General features: G+C 39.5%; 1 protein-coding gene across 1 annotated transcript in view; it reads right to left on the reverse strand.

The window, feature by feature from the left end:
* Positions 1–27,207, reverse strand: part of LOC102308276 (multiple epidermal growth factor-like domains protein 11) — a 106,921-nt gene that overhangs the window by 15,364 nt on the left and 64,350 nt on the right. Inside the window, exons 2-5 of the mRNA XM_005950214.2 lie at positions 22,043–22,148; positions 18,231–18,374; positions 17,315–17,416; positions 13,340–13,440 (exon numbers count right to left, since the gene is read on the reverse strand). Coding sequence (XP_005950276.2) covers positions 13,340–13,440; positions 17,315–17,416; positions 18,231–18,346 — 319 coding nt within the window. The 5' untranslated portion in view covers positions 18,347–18,374; positions 22,043–22,148. The remainder of the gene's footprint in view (positions 1–13,339; positions 13,441–17,314; positions 17,417–18,230; positions 18,375–22,042; positions 22,149–27,207) is intronic.

The following is a 27,207-nucleotide window of genomic DNA, read 5'->3' on the forward strand; positions in this document are numbered from 1 at the left end:
ACAATTGCCAAGTGGATTGCAACAAACTGCAGACCTGTTAATATCGTTGAGAACACGCGCTTTACATCGCTTTGGTTCCTCGTCTCAAGGACTTGAAGCCTCCCGAAGAGTGACAGAGAGAGAGTGGATAAATGTTCACAGAGTTTTTTGTTTACATGAAGGTTCAAGATGTTCAATAAACAAGTGCGTATATTTTCCCTCTTTTCTCGAGTCTGTTTGCTCATGCAAAATGAAGTAACCCTGTAATGAATCTCTTTAAACATTTTCATTGTTTGACAGCACTAATATATATTATATATGAGTGTATACTTACCTATTAGTATATAGGTTTTCAAAAAGTTGTATTTCACAGGAGAGAAGCTGTGTTAAAAGACTGAAGAAAACTATTGGATTTCTCTTTGAATTTAAGCATTTAACATTCTTTGTGTTTATTCTCCATTTACCTCATTATGTTGCATAAATGTCAGTTACAAGCTTAAATATAAAGTTGAAATAATGTAATTGCAACCAGGCTATTGGTCAAGTACTTGCAATTAATCACAATTAATTACAGAAAATTGTGCGATTAATTTGTTAATTTTTTTTTAAATCTATTGACAGCACTGATATTTATATATAATTTTTATAGTCCTGCCTCTGTACACCACAACAGTTGATCATAGATCAACAGATAAGTGTGTGATTAAATTGCAGACCTTAGCGCCAGCAGTGTTCCAAAAATGATTCATGAAATTTTTAAGAATTATAGCAAAGGATATTATTTACTCTTTTCAGTAGAGTCATGACAAATGAAGCAGACACAATATCTGATGTTGATTCAAATTGTTGAATTTGGAGGTCATCATTAAGCTGAAAACTCAAATAAATCTACCACAGTCAGCAAAAATGTCAGAAGTGCAAAATCAACACTATAATGCAAAGAAACATGAAAACACTGACCTGCTCAGCAACATCAAAAGTCCTGAAATGTCACAGAAGACAACAGAAGTGCATGATAAAAAATGATTTTAATAGTTTAAAAAAACCCAACATCACACATCTAAAATCAAACAGTGCCCTGTTTGCCTAGTTGTGTTTTGCAAATATTGCGGTGGGCACTGTATATGATCAGCCTCTAGCTTCAATCTTTATGCTATCCATCATATTTTCTGAGGGCGAGAGAGATAAAATGTTCCAAATTTTAATAAGATAGCGAACAAGCGAATGCTCTTGTAATCCTCAAGCAGAGCTGATAAATCTTTAAAGAGGTGGCTAATCCTTTCATCCTGTGGGCTGAAGCAGGAATGGCTACAAGGAGGATTACATCAACCATGGGTACAGAAAGATTAATATACTTCAAATTAGCTAATCGCTACCCAATTCTTGCTATTGTTTTAGCATGAAGAGGTGGTCTTTAGTGCCCTTAAATCTGCTCCTGCAGGAAGAATGAGAGCAGAGGTATGAACAACATCAGAGTTGCAGTGGGACCAACTGTAAGGGCACACCTGACATCATCCTCCACTGCCTGATCTGTCTGCACAGCTGTCAGTAGAGCAGATTGCAACATCCCAGTGAAACAGTTTTTGTCCTGAATACAAAAACCTCTTTTAATCTTTCTCCTCTGGTGTTCTCAGCATTATATAATGTTCCTTTTTTGCAATGTTTGATTAAACATAGGGTAGATTTGTCACCTCTTTACATGGGATTTTTAAATATTAGGGCTTGCAAAAGGAAATCTTCTGCAAGTCCTAAATTCATGGTAACTTCACTCATAAGATACTAAAACTTCTGACAGTCTTAGCATAATGCTAAAATGCAAATCCCTAAGTAATTTGCTGGTGACATAGTAGCTGTTAAGAGGTAAAATTCAATAATTATTTTTAGATTAAAGAAGAAAAACACAGATGACACAATTTAAATGCCCTTGGCTGCTTTGCTTCTGTCTTCTTTTTAAATGACTTCAAAACTTTGACTTCATAACTTGTTTCCAATGCAGAAAATACCAAGAACCCTTTTTTTATCCACTTCTATGACATTATTACCATACGATTAGGTCAAGACAGGAGTATGTCTCTGTAGTTTCTCAGTCATCGCGCTCATGGTAGTTTAAAGAGCTTGGAAAAAAGCTACTGGACTTCTTTGTGAAGACATTTCTCTTCTCATCCACGAGGTTTCTTCAGTTCTTCAGTTGTTTTGTACATTGCACTTTCAGCAGTCCTGTTTGTCTGTTATATATCATATGTAGCACCAGGGTCTCAGACGAATGCTGTCTCATTTCACTCTGCACTGTACTACTGTACATGGTTGAAATGACAGTAAAAGCCACTTGACTTGATTTGACTTGAGTTTCTTCTTTAAACTGCAGCCCAATGCTGCTTCGTTTACGGGTGTCAGTCATATTTATAATAATAATGGATTTATATAGCGCTTTTCTAGGCACCCAAAGCGCGTTACAATTCCACTATTCAGTCACTCTCACATCCACACAATGGTGGAGGCAGCTACAGGTGTAGCCACAGCTGCCCTGGGGCAGACTGACAGAAGCGAGAATGCCATATCGCACCTACTGGTCTCGGCCCCTCTGGCCGAGACCAGTAGGCAAGTAGGGTAAAGTGTCTTGCCCAAGGACACAACGATCAGGACAGAGAGCCCAGGGATCGAACCGGCGACCTTCCGGTTACAGATGCGATTCCCAACCCCCTGAGCCACAGTCGCCCCAATTTATGTGTCTTTGCGACACACTCGCAGTCTCCTCCTCACTGCTGTCTACGGTCTCACTCACTGACAGATGTGCCATGATGTGCAACACGATCCTGAAATATTGATACTTTCATTACCAGCATTTCATGTTACAGGATCAATTCCCATACAAAAATATCAATATTTCATTTGATTAATTTATCTTTTTTATTTTTAATCCTAAACATGACATGATGACAAAAGTAAAGTTGGCAATTAGCAGGATAGTCGGCAATACCCTGTTAACTACAATCGCCTTCCGCCTCTCATTCATGTGCGTGCACTTTTGCTTATGACATATCTTGAGGCATCAGCTTGAGGTGTGTGTGTGTGTGTGCATATATATGTGTATGTATGTGTGTATAAATAAACATTCATTAGTGTGTTTGGTTTGATTAAAGCTTCTCTGGGCCAAAGGTCAAAGTAAAAATCGTTCAGCATCTGGAAGACAGGACAGTAAGTTCTAACAAGAATGAAGAACAGGCTAAGCCAGGGAGAAATGACCCCAAAGAAAGATACAATGGCCTCAGGCAGAGATTTAAAAAGAGATTTGATTTTTTTTAAAGCACTGCAAGAAAAGAATCATCCATAAGTTCACCTAAAAAGGTATTGTAAGTAAACTTCTCCTGCACAGAATCACATGTTTATCTGAGAGATCAACTGGACATAAAAACAGAGCCAACAAAAGAGCCAGGAAACATAGGGAAAGCCCCCAACTCAAATCAAACGCTCCCCTTTCTTCTTCTTCTTTCAATTAGCTCAAGCTGTGTATATCACACAACAAAAGACCTGTCCCAGGATGTTAACGTTAGCAGACCAGACAGCCATGTTTTTGTAGTTAAGAGCTAAGAATTAGCTTCCGGCATTCCCACTACAGCCAATGGGAGAAAAACGTTGTGTGTGTGTGTGTGTGTGTGTGTGTGTGTGTGTGTGTGTGTGTGGGAAGGTGGAGGATGTAGTGTCACACAATGGAGTCAAAGGGTATTTGTCTAGGCCATGCAGGAGAGACTAAAGTTGTTTACATGTAGATGTTGAATAAAAGACACACAATATTCTCGTCTTTGTGTCCCCCTCCCCTTCAGGGAATCTCTTTCACGGCTTTTCATCAACAAGAAAAGAAAACACTGTGCTATAGAGTTTACCATCTGGGGTGGATAATTGGGTTCTCTTACCGAATAAATGCGGGTGTCCAGAAAAATACAAAGCATGGTCACTGAAATTTTCTTTTGTTAATGTTCACATTGTTGTGGACGTGTTTGAATGTTTTGAATGTTCTGGGTTACAAATTCGTGTAATTGTACATTTTCAGGATCTCGCTTCTATAAACAGTTCGATGGTTACTAAGAAGGTGTAAATGCTGCTTTGCATTCTTGCAGTTTTTAAGCACACAGGCAGGCAGTAGTAGTAGTTCAGCTCACTCTGGTCATGTGAGCTGAAGATTAATAATAAATCTAGAAGAAGGGCATTTCCACTGCAATAAATACTCTGCCTACTCCTCTGCTGCTTCTTCATTGTATGAGTAAGTATCAATTAACATCAATCAATGGTGAAAACCTCATTTTTAATTGTGGTACATGAATAAAAAAAACAAAAAGCCAGTAAAACTGCTTGTGCTGCTAATGTTAACAGTTAACAGTTAACAGTCTTCATGTTACCAGTTTTATTTACTAAAGAACAAAGTATACTGCAAATACTGTGTGTAATTAATATGTACCAATTTTAATGTCATAGTAGTCATTTTTGTAATGTATGTTCTGTACTATACAATAGTCTTAAGCCACAATTCATGACTTAAAAGAACCTGGTCCCTGAACACCAGCTGCATAGAAGAAGAACCTGTTTTAAAATGTACCTAATTATTTTGTTGCATCATTTCTTTAGTTGAATCTGCTAAAAATGTCAAAGACGCAGTGTGATGGGCATAGAATAGTACATTTACACTAACAACAGGGTTCGTGAAGGGCTTAAACTTGACAAATCTTAACATAGTGTGGAGTGTTTTCTTAAACAAAACTGAGGAAGCTGAACAATCGAACACATAAGAAGACGCGCCACCAAAAATATATATAGATATATAGATGAACAGTATCTGAAAGACATCCTCAAGAAAGAGGAGTTTCAGGTTTCAGTAGTTTGTAGTTGTTAGTTTCCTTTTGTACTTTATGTTGGAGGACTAGCTGCCCATTGCTTCAATCTGATCCTTGCTGACTTACCACTGGCAAACCAGTGGTTGGAGGATGAGGAGCCCACTCTGGCTCCCGCTCCACCAACTCCCAAGAACAGATGTTGTAGTCGTCATCCTGGTCCTGATGAGACTGTGAACCCTGTGCATCCCAAGCCTCCAGAGAATCCAAAGCCTGCCAAGTCCCCACTGCTACTCCAGCCACATGAACCTGAGACAATGAGCTCTGCACCACCAGAACCCACAGGCTCCCTCTCCAGGTTTTGCCCTGTGACTGGGCTGACCCTAGAGTCTAGGGTCAGCAACCTTTAACACCCAAAGAGCCATTTGGACTCGGTTTCCACGCAAAAGAAAACACTGGGAGCCGCAAATACTTTTTGACATCTAAAATGAAGATAACACCGTACATATTGTTTTTTACCTTTATGCTTTGTGTGAACAACTAAGGTGTGTTGCTTATGAAATCCTTGAAGTGAGAAAATGACATTTTATTTATGTAATGAACACATTTTGAACTCGAAGAAATATAACAAAAGGAAAGCTGAACTAAAATGATCCGTGTAGCAAACAAAAACTGCTGTGAGCCGCCACCCTCATATCGCCTTTGGGCTTTTGGAGCCTTCACCTGACTTTTAAAAAATAATTGAAAAAAAAGCTCTATGCTGCTAAAAGATGAAAAATAGATATTTGCAAAATTCTGCATAAATATGTATTTTACCTGGTTAATGTGTGTGGTGGTCAATAAAGAGATGCTGAAAAGCGTGTTCATGCAAACATCGTCGGGTCTGCCGTGATATGTTTACAACGGACTTCTGCTCCTGAACCTCTGCGCACAGCGTCTGCAGTCGGGGCTGTACGAAGTCACTTTCATCTTTACCAGGACTGTAAGCTGTCGTCTGTGAGGCGTGAGCGTGTTTGTTTTAACATAGTTCACGGTGGAGCTGCTGACATAATGTGCATCCGAAGATCCATAACTGGCCTACCTGGGGTGAAAGTCTCGATAAATGCACGGCGTTTCGGGGTACACCGGCTTCCGCGAGTGTGACGCTTATTTTGAGCGATGAAAAAATAATAGAATATAATTTTATTTTTATATTTCAATATCACAATAATCTTCCAATTTAGAACTACAAGTTAAAAAAGAACTAACATAAATAAAATACACTTCAGCTAAATACTTCTAATTTATTTTCCCAAACCACGCGGAGCCGCAGTACAAGGACTAAAGAGCCGCAGGTTGCCGCCCTCTGCCCTACACAGTCGGCCGTAGTTAAAAACATATTAGGCTGAACGCTCTTTAAAATTGCAGAGGACTGGAAAATAATGGGCTCTTGATTTCTGCAAAGTCAAAGAAATGTGACTTTTGACTGTTGCTGACTGAATGATTGAATTCTTCACAGTGTTTTGATTACACACTGCTTTTCATTCTTTAAATAGTAACTTTAATACATGCGTAGCAGGTATAGTCTATTTCTGGTGCTGGGAAAATCATGGAGAAAGACTATTTAAGATCAATACATTAATTAATGGCTTGTAGTCTTGAAGTTAACTCAAAAAGATCACACCATGTTTGCTCTTACTGCACTGGTAGTGTGTTTGGGATCATTGTGATGAAAGAAAAGTCAAACTGAGTGAAGAGCACTCAGAGAGCGCTGTTCCCCTCAGAGGGGGAACACGATGTTTCATGATGCCTGCTCTTGTGTCACTGTGACTCTGTATTTAAAAAATGTAAAGTGTGTTGTACAACTCTTTCTGTGCCCTTTCATATGACATATTAGTCGATATGGTTTCTAATTTTTTCAAGTCAACTCTGAGCTTTAGCACTAACAATGAAGGTCAAGCCAACCTAGGTACTCATGTCCCCCGAGGCCTAAGATGAGATGAGATGAGATGAGATGAGATGAGATGAGATGAGATGAGATGAGATGAGATAAGATAAGATGAATTATTATATTGTTGTGAAGTTTGTCGATGTGCCATAAAAAATTATGGTTAACAGAGTTTTTACTGATTTTCACCTGGGAACTTGAACAACACCTGATTTTATTAAATCAGCTCGAGCTATTATTGGTATCTGCCCTCACACAAACTTTGAAAATGATATGTTGAAGCGACAGTTAGACTGCTGTTGGAGATTATGTACGGGAATTTCAGCAGCAGGACCACGCCTCCAAACACGCTCCTTCCGGCTGTCATCTATATGTGTTCCCCCAGTTCTGCAAGCTGATCATTCTCGTTTCCCACCCTCCCTCCTTCCTCTCCATTCTTCAACTTCTTCACTTCTATTTAGTACACGGGGATCTGCCAGTCCTCTTCGAGGCCTTCCCCAAACCGCAGCTCAATTCATGTCAAAGCATCGACTCTTACCTACTAAAACGCTGTCAAACTTATAATGAGGACGTGGGCCCAGCTAGTGAAACAAAAAGACAGACGAACAGATAAACTGACCCAATTTTTTTCTACTTTCAATGTGATTTATTCAGCTTCTGTTGTGTTTTCTGTGCTTTTGCAGCATTTTTCTATCATAGTCAGCCTCTGGTCTGTGTCTGTGTTTTTATTCTCAAAGTCAGAGACGTTCTCTGCTCTTTAGTTTGAAGACTTTTCCACTCCCCGGTTGTATCACCTTGTCTAATCACCCCAGTCAGTTGAAGTACAAAATAGGTCAGCTCAGCCACTCAGACTTTACCAGCTTATCAGCTTGCTCCTTGTGACAAACAGACCAGTCTCTTGGCTTATTTTGTAAACTACTGTCTTTGTTCCTTGTTCCAGTTTGTACCTCTGTCAGTCACAGGAGCTGACTAAACCCACCTTCTTCCATACAACACTGGAGATCTCTCACCATACCTGGTACCATCATAAGCTCCAAGTTGTTCTGTGTGTGGGTTTAATAAAGAATGTGCACCTGAGTTTCACTCTCTTGCCTTCGGTTTAGACACTCATAACATTTTTTCATTTCAATTTTCAACTGCAGAAGGAAGCTTGACACTAGTTGACAGAAGTTGAGGAAGGATTGCTATTCGGTTATGGTTTACAGCAGCGGTCCCCAACCTTTTTTGCACCACGGACTGGTTTATGCCCGACAATATTTTCACGGACCGCCCTTTAAGGTGTTGCGGATAAATACAACAAAATAAAACTAGTACCGGTACCAAAAAAAAGATTTATTCATAACACACGTGAAAAGACCCAGGAAAACCGAGTAAACGATAACAACGATAACAAAATAACGCTGAAAACCGATAAAAACCCTGAAAACCAGACATTTCACACCTGAGCCTCGACTCTCGCAGCCTGGTACCAAACGACTCACGGACCGGTACCGGTCCGAGGCCCGGGGGTTGGGACTGCTGGTTTACACTGTTATAGAAACAAGGAGAAAATGGTTTTCAGACCAGCCACTGGACTTGGATAGAGTGTAGGACTGTGTGGTAAATGCTCACGTACTAACTGGACTGGTGTTGTTCTGTGTGTTTGGGACTGCTATATTCTTACATATATATTAATTTTAAATAATTTCCCTTTGTGGTGGGGCGTGGTCTGCGGTGCCGTGTGGACGCACCTGCACGGCATCCGCAATCACGCCCGCCGTGTTAAAACACGTTGGTGTGGTGCTTGTGGTGTGGTTCAAGTGCGGCTGGCAGCCTGTGAGCTGCAGCCGCAGCAAGTAACGATATGTGGTCCCGCCGTGCCTTATTCGCGCCACACCCTTTTTCTTTTAGAGAACTGTTTAACCAGTTTTATTACTTTTAGTCATGTAATCTTTTCATTCAGTGCTACCTTAACTGTATATTTGTTTTTATTTCTGGGGAAATTACATTAATTGTTTCATAGCATTGTCTTTGCTCCCAGTCTGTTCTTCACACTGCTCTCTCCTCCTTACAACTAAAAGTTAATAAATTATGGAGCATTGTCAGGCCCTTTAAATCTAGGTCGCATTGTTGTTAACAGTAATTCTGCCACTTAGCTTGGCTTTGTCTTTACCAGTTGGCCACAGGTACACAAAATTAAGTCACTGCATTCTGTTCATCCTGGTGAATACTGCATGGCTTTAGTGGAGAAAAAGAGTAAAATTAGAAATTTAGTTTATATATTTTATTTATTCCAGAACAAATAAGCAGTTTTGTTTTGCCATGGTTATCCAGGATTTATAAACTTTCACACAGCGATGGCACTCTAATGCCCCTTTGAGGGCCCAGTTATTCTGCGGCCTTTGCTTGTTCACACTGAACTAAAGAAAGCTGTATATAGTAGTGCCACACTGCATGCAAATGGAAACAAGGCCATTTAAAAACCCCGGTGGAGATTATGCTTTGCTGATTACAACACTGTGAGGTTGCAACTTTTTACCCTTATTAATTAAAACATGTGAACACAATTCAATAAAAGTCTTTTTAGGATCACTTTTAATTGCATTTTAATCATGAAAAAATGTAAAAACACGAAGGATTTCAGTTGATTCTTTGTCTGAACAACTGTCAGACGTGATGACATAAGTAGATGTGTGACAGAACCAGGAGAGCATGTTGTGGGATTCTTCTTTAACAATTAAGAGCAGAAGCTTAATGAGACTGGATTCACACTTAAATAAAGAATCGTGCACATGTAGATCTGAAAACAACATCTGTTGTTTCATCTGCTCAGTTTAATTGTTTGTTTTTAACTGATTGAAGAGCTGTTATTTACTTTGACTGGCAAAGTTTGAGCTTCAGACAGAAATCATTGTGTAATGGACTGTTCCCATGAAGCGGGGAACACAGCTAGATGATAAGGCCAATCTTTTACACACATACTGAATGAAGGTTCTCTTCAACTTGAATGCAAAATTATTTGATTCACCTGATGAATTCACCCAAATGACCAAAGACAACTAACAAACGTAGCTCTGAAAACAGTTTCGATTTGCAGTTTTCAGAGCTGCCTGATGTCTAGAGAAACATTTTGCAGTTTGTTTGAGATTTTGCTCAGTGTCTTTCTTTTTTCTTTTACCAGGTTTCCTTCCAGCTGCTTGTGGTCACACTTTGGGTAGAAATACATTGACTTTGTTACAGAGCTCGACTGATCTTCATTTTGACAGCAGATATAGGTAACTGTGAAAAGATAACTACTGAGATTGAACGACTGTTCCACAAGGTACACTGCAATTTTAACAAGCCTGCATACTGTGTGCGTGCATCAAGTGGAAAAAGTTTGAAAATAACAATGCATATGACAGGAAAATGGTTTTGTTTGTCACTGACACGTTATGCATAACACATGTTCTCTTGCGGTTGGAATATTAAGGAGAAAGCGCTGTCTGATAACAAACAAACATTTTTGGTTTTGATCAACCACAGTGTGTTTTTGCTGGGTTTTTATAGCATCTATATTTTGCGTCTAAGAAGAAACTAGCAGGAAAAATGTGACACATGTTCAGTCATTTATGTGGACTATAATCACTGATGGGAATTTATACGAATCTAGTGATTGTGATTTCAATATCGATATCACTTATCGACTCGATTCGTTGTTGATTCTCTTATAAATTCTCATTGGGTTTTTAAAGGTCATGTATTACACAGAACGCTTTTCTTTAAAGTAATGCAGTATGTGACTTAGTTATTCACTGGAGACAGTAATTCATTATACTAGCCATTACATTGCTTTTACATCATGTTTCTCTGTAAAATGATATGAAACACACGGTCTCATAATTACCAATTAACAATATAAACCTAGAGGCCCCACACACCAACACAAATTATTAGGACAACCGTGTGATCGTTCTAGGAGTATTTGGGTATGAACACAAAGCCGTCAGCACAAAGCAAAGATGAAAACCAACACAAAGAGTGTAAACTCGTCACCACAGTGACTCTACTGTAGAAAAATGAGCAGAGCCTGCAGTCTGACTGCTCATCACCACTTTTATTACCCGGTTACTTAGTGTCAGTATGCTCAGCTTTAACGGCACTCTGGGTTCTTGGCTAGCTTAATACCTTTGTGTTAGCATGTTAGCAGTTGTTTCTGTCCTGGATGAAGTTTGCATTTTACCACTGTGCGCATTCGTTTGGGGAGTAAAATTAATTAAAATATAATAAATAAAAATACATCATGTCCATATCGACGCAGTAGACCATGGAACCCAAAATGCCGGATTCACAAACAGAGATTTAACTTAGCTTTATTGCTGGAGAAACTCTTGATAGCAGTAAACGTGACAAAAACAAACCAAAACCACAAATGCAGGACTAAAACCGGAGAACAGGAACCTAGAAACTAAGAATACTCAGGACGCGAAGGGAGGAGACACAGCACAAAGAGGGTATAATGCAACGCAGAGCAGGGGATGACAGAGGACTGAAATACAAGACGGAGTAATCAGGAAATGGGAGGCACAGCTGGTACTAATTACCCAGACGAGACGGGGAACAGAGGCTGAACACGGAGCAGGACTGTCAAAATAAAACAGGAAGCATGCGGCAGACACAGACTAGACACTGAACAGAGGGAACGCCGAGTACAAGGATAGGAAGGACATGAGACATGACTGACTGGGGAACAAGAGAATAAACACGAGGGCAGAACTAAACCTAAGAACTAGAAATCACAAACCCAGGAGAACTAGAGCTCTAGAAATGCAAAACAGAAACCAAAACCCTAATATTCATGAACCATGATGAGATCAAAAATAAATGTACAAAACTCAAAACACTGGGTCACCGACCCAGGACCATGACATGTCACAGGTAAATGGTGTGGCATCTATATAAAACTCTTCTAGTGTAGACGGACTTAGTCTGTTAAACACAAAAATGCACACTTTGAGTAGGGATGGGTACTGATAAGATTTTCACGATTCCATTTTCGATTCTGTTTAATGATTCAATTCTTTATCGATTCTTTTTAAAAAAGGAGAACACTAAGGTCGATTAGCTTAGAACTTTCTTTTATATCTTCTCTTTGAACAAGATAGAAATTTAGGAGTAACATGGCCTTACAAACCCAGCAGTGAGGTCTTAAGAGATCCAGCCTATGGCTCTTCAACGGGTGTCACAGGGTCCCCGGGGAAAAATTGTAAATGTAAAATAATAAAATAAATATTCTTCTGTAGCAATAAGAAAGTATACCATAAATTATTCTGTAGCAATTACACAAGAATATCCAGTAATGTCCCTGCCTACAATTAAACACATTCACTTACTGAAAGTCATCTGCTGTGGCAAACGGGTGCAAGCCTTTGACCACAAACTGAGTCTCTGCTCGGTGACATTCGTCTATCCTGCCTGAAAGGAGACGCTACCGGCAGACTGCAGCGAGAGCTGCCAGCATCTGAGCCAGACTCTGTCTCATCATGGTCACTAAATGCACAGTAATGGCAGGTTTGTAATAAGGCAGATCGCACTAACATAATATGCACTGTTAGTTGATTATTTACCTGCCGCATTAACGGGAGAGGACGTGCAAACGTTACTGCTGCTGCTGGGTTGAGATTCACGAGTCCGGAGCGGAATTAAAAACACGACATTCATTTAAGGTCATCGCGTGTTTTGTGAGCAAATGCTTTTGCATATTCGTAGTGTTTCCTGCCTTAGATGAAATATCTACTTTGCAAGTATTGCAAGTTGCCCTGTTGCATCCGTTCTCGTAAAGTATAACCAAACTTTTGAGCGTTTGAGCCGCTTAGTCGGCGTGTTTCCTGCCAGGTAAATGACGCTCCGCAACGTGGTGACGTCATTCGGGGCGACTGGAATCGATAAGGGAATCGTTTGCAAAAATGGCAAACACTTCCAAGGAATTGAAACAGTGGGAACCGGTTCTCAACAAGAACCGGGTTTCGATACCCATCCCTAGGTGTGAGCTAGGTTGTTTACAGACCTGGAGTATTTTGTCTGTTTATATCAAAGTGGTTCATTTTCACCCTTGGTTTGATTCATTTGTGTAGCTATGAACAAAGTAATTGCACTTAGGTCCAGACCAAACAAACCGGATAGTCTTGGTACAGTTTTATCTGGACTCCAGAGCAATTCGTTTACAGTGTGAACGTAACCCAACCTTGATCTTCACCAACTAACAGGTCTGCATTACAAGTTTGAGCTAAAAAGCATGCCTCGCATGCTTTACATTCTCGATGTGGATAGGGACTGTAGATGTGCAAAGGACTGTATGTAGCCGTCTAATGAACGTACATTCGCCGTGTTCTTCAATAGTTAAGAACTCACCAACTTCTTCCTCTATTTACTTTTGTTGCTCCCACTCCAGGCACATCTGCCCTGTGAGCAGACTGAACATTGTCATGTGGTTTGTAGTAATGAGTTTACAAACTCATTAACATCTGTTGTTGTGATTTGATTGTAAAAATAAAACTGAATTGAACTGAATCCGTTTGAGGTAACGTGATTTACTCCGGTTGTAGAAAAGACACAAAGGCTAAAATGGTGTTAAGGAATCTGCAGGACTTACGAACACACAGTTCTCCACTTTCATAGAAGCCTGGACAACACTGAGAGCGTCGTCTGTACATGGTCCTTACACCTCTCCTATAGGCGGTCTTGTAGCTGATCCTGTGCAAGTGACATAAACACAGTAAAGGTATTAATGTTAAAAGATGTGTGGCGCTGACCACACTGATGTATAAAACAAAAAATGTAAGCTTGCAGTGAATTATTTTCACAACAACAGAAAATGATCGTGTGAATGCACTTTCACCAGAACATCCCACAACAAGCCTTTGAACATGTCATCACTCAGCATTGTCACTCAAAGGTCGCTTAAGAACACAGTAGTCACTGCACTTATAAAGGATGAGCAGCACTTAAATGTTTAGGGGAGTTTCTCCACTCGTTCAAGGACAAGGATGTTTTCTAATATTTCAGTTTAAGCTAAACGAATCAGCTCTTAGATAAACTAAACTAGTGGCTACAAAGCTTGATGTGGTCATCATGGGGCGATCGTGGCTCAAGAGTTGGCAGTTTGTCTTGTAACCGGAAGGTTGCCGGTTCGAGCCCCGGCTTGGACAGTCCTGGTCGTTGTGTCCTTGGGCAAGACACTCCGCCTACTGGTGATGGCCAGAGGGGCCGATGGCGCGATATGGCAGCCTCGCTTCTGTCAGTCTGCCCCAGGGCAGCTGTGGCTACAACTGTAGCTGCCTCCACCAGTGTGTGAGAGTGAATGAATAGTGGTATTGTAAAGCACTTTGAGGGCACCGAAAAGTGCTATATAAATGCAATCCATTATTATTATTGTTATTATTATTATCGAAGCTGATATGCCAACAGTTGCTCATCAGAATGTTGGGAAGTAACAGAATACATGTACCGACGTTACGTATTTACAATAATATGAGTAACTGTATTGTGTTACAGTTACCGTTTAAAAGGGTGATCATTAGAATACAGTTACTTTGTTGAAATAAGTGGATTACAAGGTGTTCTTGTCCGTTTCCTATGTTAGGCTATCCTCTGTCTAATTTTGGTAATTTCACGCATTGCCGTAAACCCAAACAAAACACAAAATAAGAGGCTCTAATGCAAGCTTCCTGTTAATTTTGGTGGCGTCAGTTACACAATAGACCCGGCGCCCGCACAACAGAGCCAGCAGTGCACGGGCAGGAATGCATTTCTTACTGACCGTGCAATGCAAACTCTGTTTGTCAGCAACCGAGCTGCTCTCAGCATCAAGAGACTATGACTATATACTGTATATATAAGTAGATGTGATATCTACTCATATCTAAAATGTGTTTTATATATAAAGCCATAAAGTAATGAGGTATTGACCAATGACTTAAAATGTTAGAAATGTACATGAGAAGTTTAAGTAATGCAGTGTTGCTGTATTTTATTTCAGTGAAAAACTAAATATCATATTTTCAATTTAAGTTGTTTCCAGCTGTAGTGGCCGTTGAACATAGCTAAAGCAAACGAGGAGTGCCATTTAAACGAGCCAAACTACGTTCACTTTATTTTTGGAGATACTGATCTCACGGTTTATGGTGACCACACTTGGCAGATTTTTCACATAATACCAGATATTTCAGATAAGTTCATATATCTCACTGAAATGTTACTCTGTAGCTGATTGTGTCAGTCTGTCAGTTTAAACCCTTTTTTTAGAAAACATATAAAGTCTCTCTTTGATTCTGACTGTGCTGTCGTGTTGCTACAGCAAAGATAACCGTCACATCTAAGGTGTGTAACATAGCATAAATCCTGTTGAATGTAAATAAAACACTTGAATGTGTTACTATTATTACTTACCAGCAGAGATGTAACGCGTTACTGTAATCCAATTACTTTTTTCAAGTAACGAGTAAAGTAAGGGATTACTATTGCAAAAACGGTAATTAGATTACCGTTACTTTCCCGTAGGAACGCTGCATTACTGTGTGCAGATCAACAATGGATCAATATCGAGTGCAGAGAGAGTATGAGCGTGCAGCGTTTAAAGCGTGGAAGTACTGACCTTACTTTGAGTTTGATTCCATAAAAAGTGACAAAAACATTAGTGTCCGCTGTGCGTGGGAAGAAAACTTCTTTTTACAGCGAAAAAACCCCTAAACTTCCAACAAGCACCGAGTAGCTACGACGTAATGGGAAACTCACAGAGAAACTCGCGGATTCTTCCACTGACCGCGGCACACCTGCACCAGGGTAACCCTCCGCCTACCCCACTCCTGCTTTACAGGTGAAAATAGAGCAACAGGACCGCTGAGTCTTTGACTTTATTTATTTTCTGCTGTGTTTTACTTGCATCTATTTGAAAGACTGAGTGTAAACACAAAAAATATTTTATTTTATGTGCTGGAATGTGCAGAAAATAGGTTTAAATGTTAAACTAATTTCTTCCAGTCAGAGAATGTTGCATATAATTAAATTTTTGCTTGATGCATAAAGTTAAAAGATTAAAACTAATAAAACAAGTTTTAAAAAGAGACTTTTCCATTTGATTACATTTTGTATGATGGATTATGCAGAAAAAGTAGAATTGGGCTGAAAGATCTATCGCTTTATCACCTCTTCAGGTTGTAAATCGTGTTTTTAAAAAGTAACTAAGTAATTAATTACTTTTGAAAATAAGTAATCAGTAAAGTAACAGGATTACTTTTTGGGGAAGTAATCAGTAATTAGTTACTGATTACTTTTTTCAAGTAAATGTGGTCAAGTTTCTTGACCAACACTACCAGTATGGTAGCAATTGGTAGACAATTACTACCTAAGCCATGAATTATTGACTCAGTGACCTTCCTCAGCTCTTTGCTGCTGCTTCCAATCGTGATTCATCTTCTGACGAGTTTTAGACCCAGAAGCAACATCTGTCTCTGTATAGTCCATGTTTACAACTCAGACAATTGTCCCATAATGCAATTTGTTGGTGATATCAGAATCCTGAGCTTTGACTTAACATCAGCTACAGCTAATACGATGAGTTTAGTTTTGTTTAGTTTAGTCCAGCATTGTTATTCCTGATCAAAAGAATCTGATTAAAAGTTATTTTTAAGATTGTTAAGTAGGGATGGGTACCGGTGTCCGGTGCCATGATGGCACCGGTTCTGACATAAACGGTAGTAACCAGACCGAAAAGCAGCGCACATTTCGGTGCTTTATTTCGGTGCTTTTTTTTCCTGAGCTGTGATACACTTCTAGCCAATCATTTTACGTTTCCGAGGATAGTAGGCGGGGCCAGGTACGTACGTTCTGTTAGAGCAGAGCTACAGATTAAAAATGTCCAAGGCGAAGCGGTCAAAAGTCTGGCTGTACTTCACAGCAAAATATGCAAACTCAGCAGCAACAAGTGCTTTAAGCTGATACTGTGATACTGTCAAAGGAGGTAACACCAAGAATCCGATGAAACACTGGCGACGCATAGCGTTTTTTTTAAAAGCCGAGAAATGCGCCGTATTTGATAGCTTGCTGCGAGACCTCACACCGTGCACGTCGGGTGGGTTGCCAGTTATCGGACCCGGAGCAACATCCCCCAAAAACCCGAAGAATAGAGTCCTGGCCCCTAGCCCTGCCAGTGTAGCAGAAATGATGAGGATGATGATGCAGCAGCAGCCGTTCTTCTCTGCGTGAGTAGCTTCATGTTGTTCGTGTGTAATTTACGTTGAGTAGGCTAACCACGTTATTACATTAATGCATGTAAGGTGAACTAGCAAACATCATCATAGCTACATGCGGCTGTCTTCTTGTTTGATGGCAGATACTCCCTTCACCCTGGCCAAAAAGGCTAAAATGACCAAAGAAAACTTTGGAACTTTCATTTCTAGTATTTTTACTTTCACATTTGTAGTCTTACAGTGAAATAATTCTTTGTATTTTTTCAGGCAGAACAAAATTAGCAGATGAAAAAGCTTCTTTTAAAATCCCTAAAATATTAAATGTTAAAGGAATTAAAACAGTAAAATACTGCAAACAAAGAGAGTTGCTTTGTGCATACCTGTGTCTCGTGCATTTGAACCAGTTGAGGATGTCGGTGCATCGGGTGTAGTAAACCTGGTCAAATGGATGGGCATAAGACTCCTGCACAGTCACTGCATAACTAGAGGAACAGGGAAAAAACAGCTTGACAGGATGAATTTCTAATTCTGGATAAACTTGTGTCATTATCGAATACACGAATATTAAATGTAATATATTAAAATACGTTTTTGTATTAACTGCAAACATCAAATATAACATAAATGTAAGTCCAACTTCACAATAGAAACCTTTTTCTTTCCTCAACTAGTCAATGATATCCAAAAGCAGGTTATTAGGATGTCAAGCACTGATCTCATTATAAATACAACGGTTAGAATAAATCTGATTTTTAAATATGAAAAACTTTTAATAGCCATTGAGTCATCTGGGGAAAAAACATTTACTCTCCTTAAAGTTCACAACCGCTCAGGTTGTTATCAAGAAACTCATCTTCCTTACCCTCCGTAGCTGGCAGCGAGCTCACTCTGTGTTTTCATTGTGTTGAACAAAGGTTACTGAACTGAGTCTAACCTTTAGCGAGAAGTCAAAGCTGTAATAATCATCAGCAGTAATATCCATTTGCACAATTCCTACTGATTACACAGAGACATTATCGATCACAGCACCTGCACTCTCCGTAGCTCTCATCAGAAACAGCATTGTGTTTTTACCCAACATACTGCTGAGTGCTGGGACCACTCAAGCAGTCACATTACCATCTCTTTGAATTTACAGCCTCGATATGTCCCCAGGAGTAAACCTTTTCCCTTTTGCATTTGATTATTGGCAAACCCTCAGCTTTGATTTGTGGCGGCAGTCCATTAGTTCACTGCAGTATTTCTTTTGTTAAATATCATTTTGAATATTGAAGAGACTGAACTGGGGAAACGTACCTCTCCCAGTGGCTGCACACATTGGGATCATCGGGGTTTAGGGGTGACACCAGGGAGCTCAAACCGCTCAGGCTGAGCCACAGCAGAGCTTGGGGAGAAACTCCATCGGTAGCCATCGTCCTCCTCCTCCCTCGGTTCCTCCTTCTGTCCTCAGGGAAGGAAACGAAAACAGTGAGGAACACGAGTTCACCATTTATACTTTATGTTTTGATAACTTTTAACACGTCTATGCTGCTTTTTGTCTCTTCTGCACTGGATTTCAAAGGATATTTTGAGAGCAACAGTTATAGAACACTACCGAGATTAACATTTTTTAAATACATAACTGACAAGTGTATATAATCTACACTCATTTCCACCCAAAATTTCAAATGATGTCATTCAACTAGCTGAGGCCCAAATACATGATGGTCTCAACAGCTCACTGTAACTGTGTAACTTACAGAAACACATGCGGATATAGCTTCTGACACACAAAGTGAATTTTAATATTTAAGGAGAATAATGGTGTAGTTCTGAGATTTTCCCTCCACCACGTACAGGGTTACACAAAACCACCCTCGTAATGATTTTTGCTGTGCTTGTTCTGAATCTTTGGAGATTGAATTGGGGATAAAATAGGCTCGTCTTAGCTGGGCTGGCTTGTTATAGCAATGGCAGAGAAACATGTTCAAATGAATGGTACGTAGCATATTGAGCAGAATTAGAACAGGTTTTCTGGGGTATAGGAAAGCTAACCCTCCTATTCAACGAGCAGCAGGGATTCCTGTAAGGGAGCCCATAAAGCCCAACAGTAACATATATAAATCAATCAAAAAACATGCTTTCTCAAACCCTAATATTGGATATAATAGGTAAGATACACTGGTGTCTTTTGAGTGTCTGACTTGTAATTTCACTTTAAGCATGAGAAGGAGAAGACAGACACATAAAGAAAGGTTACTGTGTTACTGTAGCTCAGCGTTTTCACGTATGATCACATAAACAGTCAGTTGGTTTTGTATCATTCAACTCAACTTTAACAAAGACATTCATGAAAAACTTCAAAGACACTCCAGTGGCTGATTTTGCTCTAAAAACACCACAACTTCTTGTCTTTATTTATTTATGTATGAAAGTGAACATCTACCATTCACTCTTCCCTCTAAACAAAAATGCTTTGCATTGAAACAGACTTTGCAACTGTTCAACGTATGATTATTTAGGGAGTGTGTTCAAACTAGTGTAATTACGATAAATATCTGTGACACGTGCTGAAAAACTGACACATGCCAGAACGACAACTCGATGTCAGATTCAGTGCACGCAAACAAGAAAAGCACAACGAGGAGTAAATACTAACATTTCTTAAGATGAGAACGATATAACAACCAATTCACAAGGTAGCTAAAGTTGTGTTTGGGGCGGTCCACTGTAATTTTCTGTACAGCACGGGAAAGACAGATGAATACATATCAAAAGAAAAGAGCGTAGAAATGCAGAAATCTCCTGTACTGTGCAAAATTAAATAGTAGAGCAAGCTTGCAATGCTGAGAACACCATTGAGGAAACGCAACAACTCATTGTAGGGTTGTGTGTCTGTCACTACAACCATAAAGGAAACTGTCAATTATTCCCTAAAAATGCAGAAATTGCAGAATTTCAGTGCCCATAAATTACACTAACAGTAATTTAGTGTCACTTCTCACCGCTAGATGTATCACCTTTGTTATGCAATGGTACAATTCAATGCAAAAAAAGAATATCCAGCACAATGATTACCACGAGTTTTTCCTGTCAGTCTAAATTCTTAGCAGCCTGAGAGGATGAACGTCTCCACCCAGGAGCCTACATCCTCTGGGTGTTTGCACAATTAATGTTTTCTGGGAGCATTGTTGATGGCAGCTGTGGGATGATAGTGACATAAAATTCAACAGCAGACCCTTTCCTCATGACATCAGGCCTTTTCAGAGGCGCACACACTGACAGCCCGGGAAAATCACGGTGATGATGAATGGATAAATGAGTGACGGAGGTGTTGCAAACCAATTTCTCCCAGCCACGCTGTCATGTAAAAGAATGACAATTGAATGTTCGTTTGTGGACAACTGGTGGAGCATTCCCATTAGTGTGATATGAGCCGTGCCATGAGAAGATGCTGAGAAGTCAGACAAGCAAGTTTGTGTTTTTTACAGGTGTCTGCTATGTGGACATTGTTGCAGACAGCTGTGACTACACCGAAACAGTGAATAATGAATGGACAGTGATGACATTAGTTTAATGTCCACAGCTACATCACTCACATCCGAGATGGGACAAATTGCTCGAGTGTAATAACAAGAAAAACATACAAACTTAAAAATGGATGAAACAACAAAGCTGAGGTTTTCTTCCCTGGTGCTGTTTTCTTTTGTAACATGGAGACACCTGTTCAGTAGGAGTGACTCTCATGCTACATGGGTCTGTCACCCAGTTTATTCCCTTCTGTGCTTTATAATCCCTCCATCATTCTGCTGGTAACATTACAGAAAAACACATAAACCCACTAATTACATTTTGTTACTCCTCATTCCAAATGGAATCAATTCATTTCACACAAAACTCCATAAGTTTGTTTTTAATTGCTTAAAATTGTTGCAAACGCATTAAAAATAAAAACAAAAATATAACACGTACATAAGCATTTCCAGCCTTTGCCATGACACTCAAAATTGAGCTCAGGTCCATCCTGTCTCCGCTGATCACCTGTCAGATGTTTCGCCTGTGACAAATCCAGTTGGTTGGACATGATTCGGAAAGGCATCTTTCTATATAAGGTCCCAGAGTTGACAGAGCATGTCAGAGTTCAAACCAAGTGATGAAGTATGAGGAACTGTTTGTAGACCTCCAGTACGGGAATGTTTCAGGACACAGATCTGCGGAACGATGCTGAAACCATTTCTGCCCTAAGCACACAGCCAAGATAACAAAGGAGTGCCCTCAGGACCACTCTGTGAATATCCTTGAGTGGGCGAGCCAGAGCCCAGACTTGAACCTGATTGAACATCTCTGAAGAGATACGGAGATAGCTGTGTGCTCCCCGTCCAAAATTAAAGTGCTTAAGAGGATCCATAAAGGAGAACAGGAGAAACTGCCCAAAAAAGGGATGTCAAGCTTGTAGCATCATACTCAAAAAGACTTGAGGGCGTAACTGAAATTGGATTTTACCCCCCTACAAAACGTGATTATCCAGAGTAAAGACCAGGCAGCAGAGCAGAGAGTGGCTGGCCTCTCTTAGAGATGCGGTGAGGAGTTTGGCCTTCTGGCCTTCTCTGCTCAGGCTGCTACTCCCGCGACCCGAACCCGGATAAGAGGCAGAAAAAGGATGGATGTTTGTCCTCAAATATAAAAAGCGCTGAAAAACTGCTGTGTAGTGATACTGTGTATCTTCATAATATTTTATACTCCTTTTCTTTACCAATATAGTGTGCTTCCTTTCACTTTACATTCATTCATATTATTAGGGCAAGCACAAGGAGTCCTAAAGCAGTCGATCAATAAAATATTGACACAGGACCAATACAGTATATTTCCATACTGGTATTTTATCCTATCCCATAATGCTAATGCTTATATGTGGCAAAGGTAAACATGACCCAGACCAATCAATATACAGAGCACACACATGACCTCTAACTCTGAAAGCAACCAACACACTGTTTAAGTATTTTTATTTTAATATATACCCAAAGCTAAACAAAAACTGGCATAACAAGGGTTGAATTTTAAAGTATTGCCTCATTAGATTATTACAAATATCAGAATAATGAAGTGGTACCTATGGTGCTGCTTACCTTGAACAAGACTGGGTGTGATGGATGGTGAAATGCTGTCAAACAGATTTCTATTACAGGAAAAAATGACCCACTATTGGAGGATGGTGAACGGACCTCAGAATGCCTGTTTTAAGACAAAGACATAAAAAAACAAATATTTATTAAATAAATGAAGTTGAACAGTGAGAAGAAGATTTCATTCATTTCCTTCTAGGAAAACAAGAGCAGAAAATGTATGTTCTTGTATGCTTCGACTCTCACACTTTAGTTTTATCCAAGTGCTTCACCACAACGTCTTAATCATCACCTTGTAGTCAAATGCACCTAAGGACACCAAAACTGCAGAGAACTCACTTCCTCTAATTAATTCAATTTCAGCAGATACATTCAAGCTTCCATCTGATATTCCTTAGGATTAAACTGTAAGATAAGTCAAAACCCTCAAACAGTCAGTCAGCAATAGTTTTACCTGAGCTCTGTCATATTTTATCAGTTTTATGAACATTAAAAACATCAGAACCAAAGAACTACAGTAATGTGAATTAGAATGTGTGTCTGCAGTAAGGCGGTGTGTGGATATACAGAGCTATGGGATAGTTTGACACACTTTCAGTAGATTCTTATTCCTCATGAAGCACCGTCATGTAGGTGTCTGATCAGCGCCGAATTCATTCTCCACACATCCAGCAAGATTTATATAGATTTGTCTTCAGCCAAAGGTACAGCGAGGAGTCTTAAAACAAAATGAATGGGTGTGCAGAACAGGATCGACTCCATGCCATGAATAAGACAGCAGCTAGTGGCAATGGCTAATAACAAAGCTAATGCTAGAGGTAGATGGAAAACGTTATCAGCCCTGTCCTGCCTATAGTGTTCATTTAATAGAATAACATAATTTCTGTTTCTCTTAAAGTACTAGATTGAAACTGTGAAACAGTCTACCAGGAACTAGACAGAACCCTAAATTATAAACTGAATTTCATCTGAAGTAAATGTACAACCTTTTTGGACTTTTTAAACTACCTAATATTTGTACAACTAGGATTCCACTGAACTATCAGAAAACTGAGAAGCTAGCCGGGGCATCGATGCTAGTCTTCCTGGGGCCCAAACCATCAAATACCACCGAATAAAATGTTACACAATGAGTTGGATGCAAAATGTCCACATAATTTGGCTCTTACATCCACAATAAGGTTTTACAATTCTGAAAATATAAGCATGTAAATATTAAAAATTATAAAAAACCATCTCAAACAAAATACACAATTTCCATTACAAGTGACATTACCCTCTCACAATATTTACAAATAAATTAAAAACTGCCTAAATAGGCTTTTAGGTGATTTTTAAAATTATGAATAGAAGCCACTTCTCTAATTGCATAAGGCAACTTATTCCACTGAAAAGATGCTCTAAATATAACAGAGTTTTTCAAAAAGTTACAATTTAGTAACTCAAGGAGTTACTAAATTGTGGTTAGTTGAGAATCGTGTAGCATGATTATGTATTTCATCTGGATGCTGCAACTGAGCATAAAAAAGTGTGGTGTGTTTGCCAGTATTGCTTTCTTTAAAAATACAAGTAAACCATAGTATAATTTAGCTTGTACAGAAAGCCAAGAAAGTTTATCGTGCATTTTATCAATATCTGTATAATATTAACCTTAACACCAATCTGGCCGCCCTATTTTGGACTAACTGAAGTCTGTTCAGATCTGTCTTATTAGCTGCTGACCAAATGATCAAACAGTACTCTAGATGAGATAATACTAGTGCATTAATGACATCATTAATGTCATTGTAATGACATTAACATTGTAATAGCCTTTGACGGATTGTTGTTACTTTAATATGATATACGCACACATACACACACCCACATCGTGATACCGGTACTCAAAGTGTGTCAGAAGAAAAAGTAGTGTTCAAGACAATGTCTTTGTGCATCTACAGGAAGTCTGTGAGGGGCTGCTAAGAGAAAAACTGTGGTACTGCATGAGGAAGTCAGGAGCGGCAGAAGTATGTGAGGCTTGTGCAGGACATGTATGAGTGTGGTGGGGTGTGGGGCAGGAGCGACACATGGGTTTAAGGTGGGAGTGACTCTGATTGGTCTGGTTGATAGATGAGGTCAAAGAGGAGTCTAATAATTATGTTTTTCCTTCTTTCATCCCTTTGTATGTGATACGCCTTGATGACGGATACCCAGTAGGATTGTCTTATATGCATCATGTTCCCTCCATTTAGGCTGGAATTGGTTTGATGTTTAAAGGCACACAGTGATGGAAAAACAACAACAACGAAAGGAACAAGCCTGTTTTGAAAATGTGAGGAGCAGAAAGTGTGCAAGGCGTAGAGAACATGAAGGTAGATGAGTTTAAATACCCAGGCTGAACCATCCAAAGCAAAGGACTGTGCATAAGAGACTTAAGTATTATTATGTGAAAGGGATGGTTAACAATGATGAACAAATGATTTGATGCCCCCTGGTGCCCCAATCCAAAAATCACGAGTCTAAAGTAATAAGACAGAAAACATGCAAGAGAAAGAGAGCATATTTCTCCCGACTTGGTTTCTCTTCATTGGCTCACTGTTACATTCAATTCCATTTAAAATCCTTCATCTCACATGCAAGGGCTTGAATAATCAGGCCCCATCTTATTTTAAAGGTCTCATAGTACCATATCACCATGATACCACAATTCACTCAGAAGCTGCTGGATTCTTGTGGTTCCTCTGGTATTCAAAAGTAGAATGGGAGGCAGAACCTTCAGACGCCTCTTCTGTGGAACCACCTTCCAGTGTTGGACTTGGGATTTTGATCAGGTGATCCTGGACCCTCCTTTAGTTATGCTCCAATAAGCTTAGGCTGCTGGGGGCTTCCCACGATGCATCGAATACATTCAATGGGGAAGCCGGTACCGGTCCGTGAGTCGTTTGGCTCTGGGCCGTGAGAGTTGAGGCTCGGGTGTGAAATTTATGGTTTCAGGGTTTTTATCGTTAACTGGGTTTCCCTGGGTCTTTTCCCGTGTTGTAGTTGTGCGTCTTATTTTGAAAGAACTATTTACGCGTAACCATAGCGACCAGAGAGCATTAAGGGGCAGAGAGGAGGATGTTACTCTCAATGTTGTTGGTGCATTTCAGGAGGACGCTGCTAATAAAGTTACACAATTACACAGTGAATTCGTGTTTATTATTATATTTACAAAATACCACAGTTTTGGTCGAGGTCGTATTATTTTATTTTGTTTCACGGACCGGCACCTTAAAGGCCGGTCCGTGAAAATATTGTCTGACATTACACCGGTCCGTGGTGCAACAAAGGTTGGGGACCGCTGGCTTAAATGCACAGAGCTGTGGCACGTTTCCCCATGATTCTCAAAACTTCATATCGAGTGCTGCAGCTTCAAAAGCTGACATGAGAACTTTAATGGCAGCAAATTGAAGTAGCTTTTTTCTAATTGTTGCACTTTAAAATTAACTGAAATAAAAATGAAAACGACTCAATATACTGGTTTTGGAAGCATCTGCACTTTAGTTCTTAAATCTTCTGCATAATACATTACTGCCTTTTTTCTGTCAGTGACATGTGTTGGCTTTGTTTTCAGTGGTTACTGTTTCTCATAACGACAAACTGAAAGTGACAGAAAAATCAATAAAAACACTGTTTTATTGTTTTGTAACAATATTCCTCCAGCCTTGATGAATGTCTCATCATGAGCGTTTTAAAGCGCAGCGCTGTCAGATAGTGAGGATACACAGAGTTGCAGAGAAGACTTACAGACACTAGTATTATGAGTTTATAGAGGAAGTGGGTCTGATTTATTATGCAGCACTGGGGAAACATACAGGCATACACTGAAAATCACAGCTATATTTAGAGGTTTTTTAAGGATTATATTGAGAGACACATGGCAGAAGCACTCATGTGTCATACATCTTTGTTCTTTTGCCATCAGATTCTGTAGCGTACCTTTAAAACACATAATTCGAAGATGCTGATCCTTATTCACCAAGTTTTTTGTCTGTGTTTGTCTGCTGCACCTGAAGCATTTACAAGCCATCCAGAGGACAACATTTGAGGTATGTTTATGATTTCTTTTTTTTTTAAATGACCCAATTTTTAAAAAATGAAGAAACACTGGAAGCCCAACTCCAAAAACACAAACTGGGATCTCTGCCTGAAGCATCCATATAACTGTAATACCTGTCAGCATCCTGAAGTTCACATCCATGAGTAGTCAGAGGTCGTTAGTAAATTTTTACCAGCCACAACAGCATAGCTGGTGTTGTTATGTTCATGGAGACACGCATCTGGAGCAGGAATTCACGTAATAATGTTGTAATGACTCGAGTTGTCATCAATCAGTATATTGAAGGGTGTCATGGCTGGTGCAATTTCATAGCAAGATCATCGCTGGCTATATAAGTACTCAGTATTCCTGGGTCGGATAATATACAGGACACACAAACACAAAGTAAAAACTGTACCAGCTCCACTATTGTGACTGGTGAAGACTGTTTATTATGTTCTGTTTCATAGTTCTGTGCCTACCAACAATCAGTCAGGCTGCACACAAACCAACTCAAGTTGCAAAGTATTAAATATTGTTTAAAAAACAGCTTTCAAACAAAACAATTTCAATTCGGTCTGGAATGTTTTCCAATTATGGTGAAACCATGAATGAATGTCTGCTTTTGACTTGATTTTTACTTCTTTTCTATTCTAAAAATTCAAGTGGGACCTTGGTGGATTACTTTGTATAGATCAGTGACGACAGGGTCGAGGTTGTAAAAGCTGTGTATGCAGGTTTTTGTGGAGCATGAAATACAAGCAGGTTTTTATTGGAAAGAAAGAAGATTCTGTTACTGTAACTAGAGAGGAAACATTCACAGAAGAGCACAGGACTCTTACGACTTTCATTTACTTAGCTGCACACAAACCAAAACACGTCTTTGACAGTTTCACATATATTTTACAGAACAGAGCTGTTACTTTACTACGGAAGAGGATTAGGGCCACTGGAAAAAAATCTGAGAAAAAAGTCAGAATTCTGACTAGAATAGAATAGAATAGCCTTTATTGTCATTGTACAGAGTACAACGAAATTGGAGTGCCACTCCCTTGGTGCAAGTTTCAATAATAAATATAAATGTAAAATATAAAAAGTACAAAAAAACAAT

Source organism: Haplochromis burtoni, unplaced genomic scaffold (assembly GCF_018398535.1).
Source record: "Haplochromis burtoni strain Fernald_Lab_line unplaced genomic scaffold, NCSU_Asbu1 Contig_746, whole genome shotgun sequence".
Lineage (NCBI taxonomy): Eukaryota > Metazoa > Chordata > Actinopteri > Cichliformes > Cichlidae > Haplochromis > Haplochromis burtoni.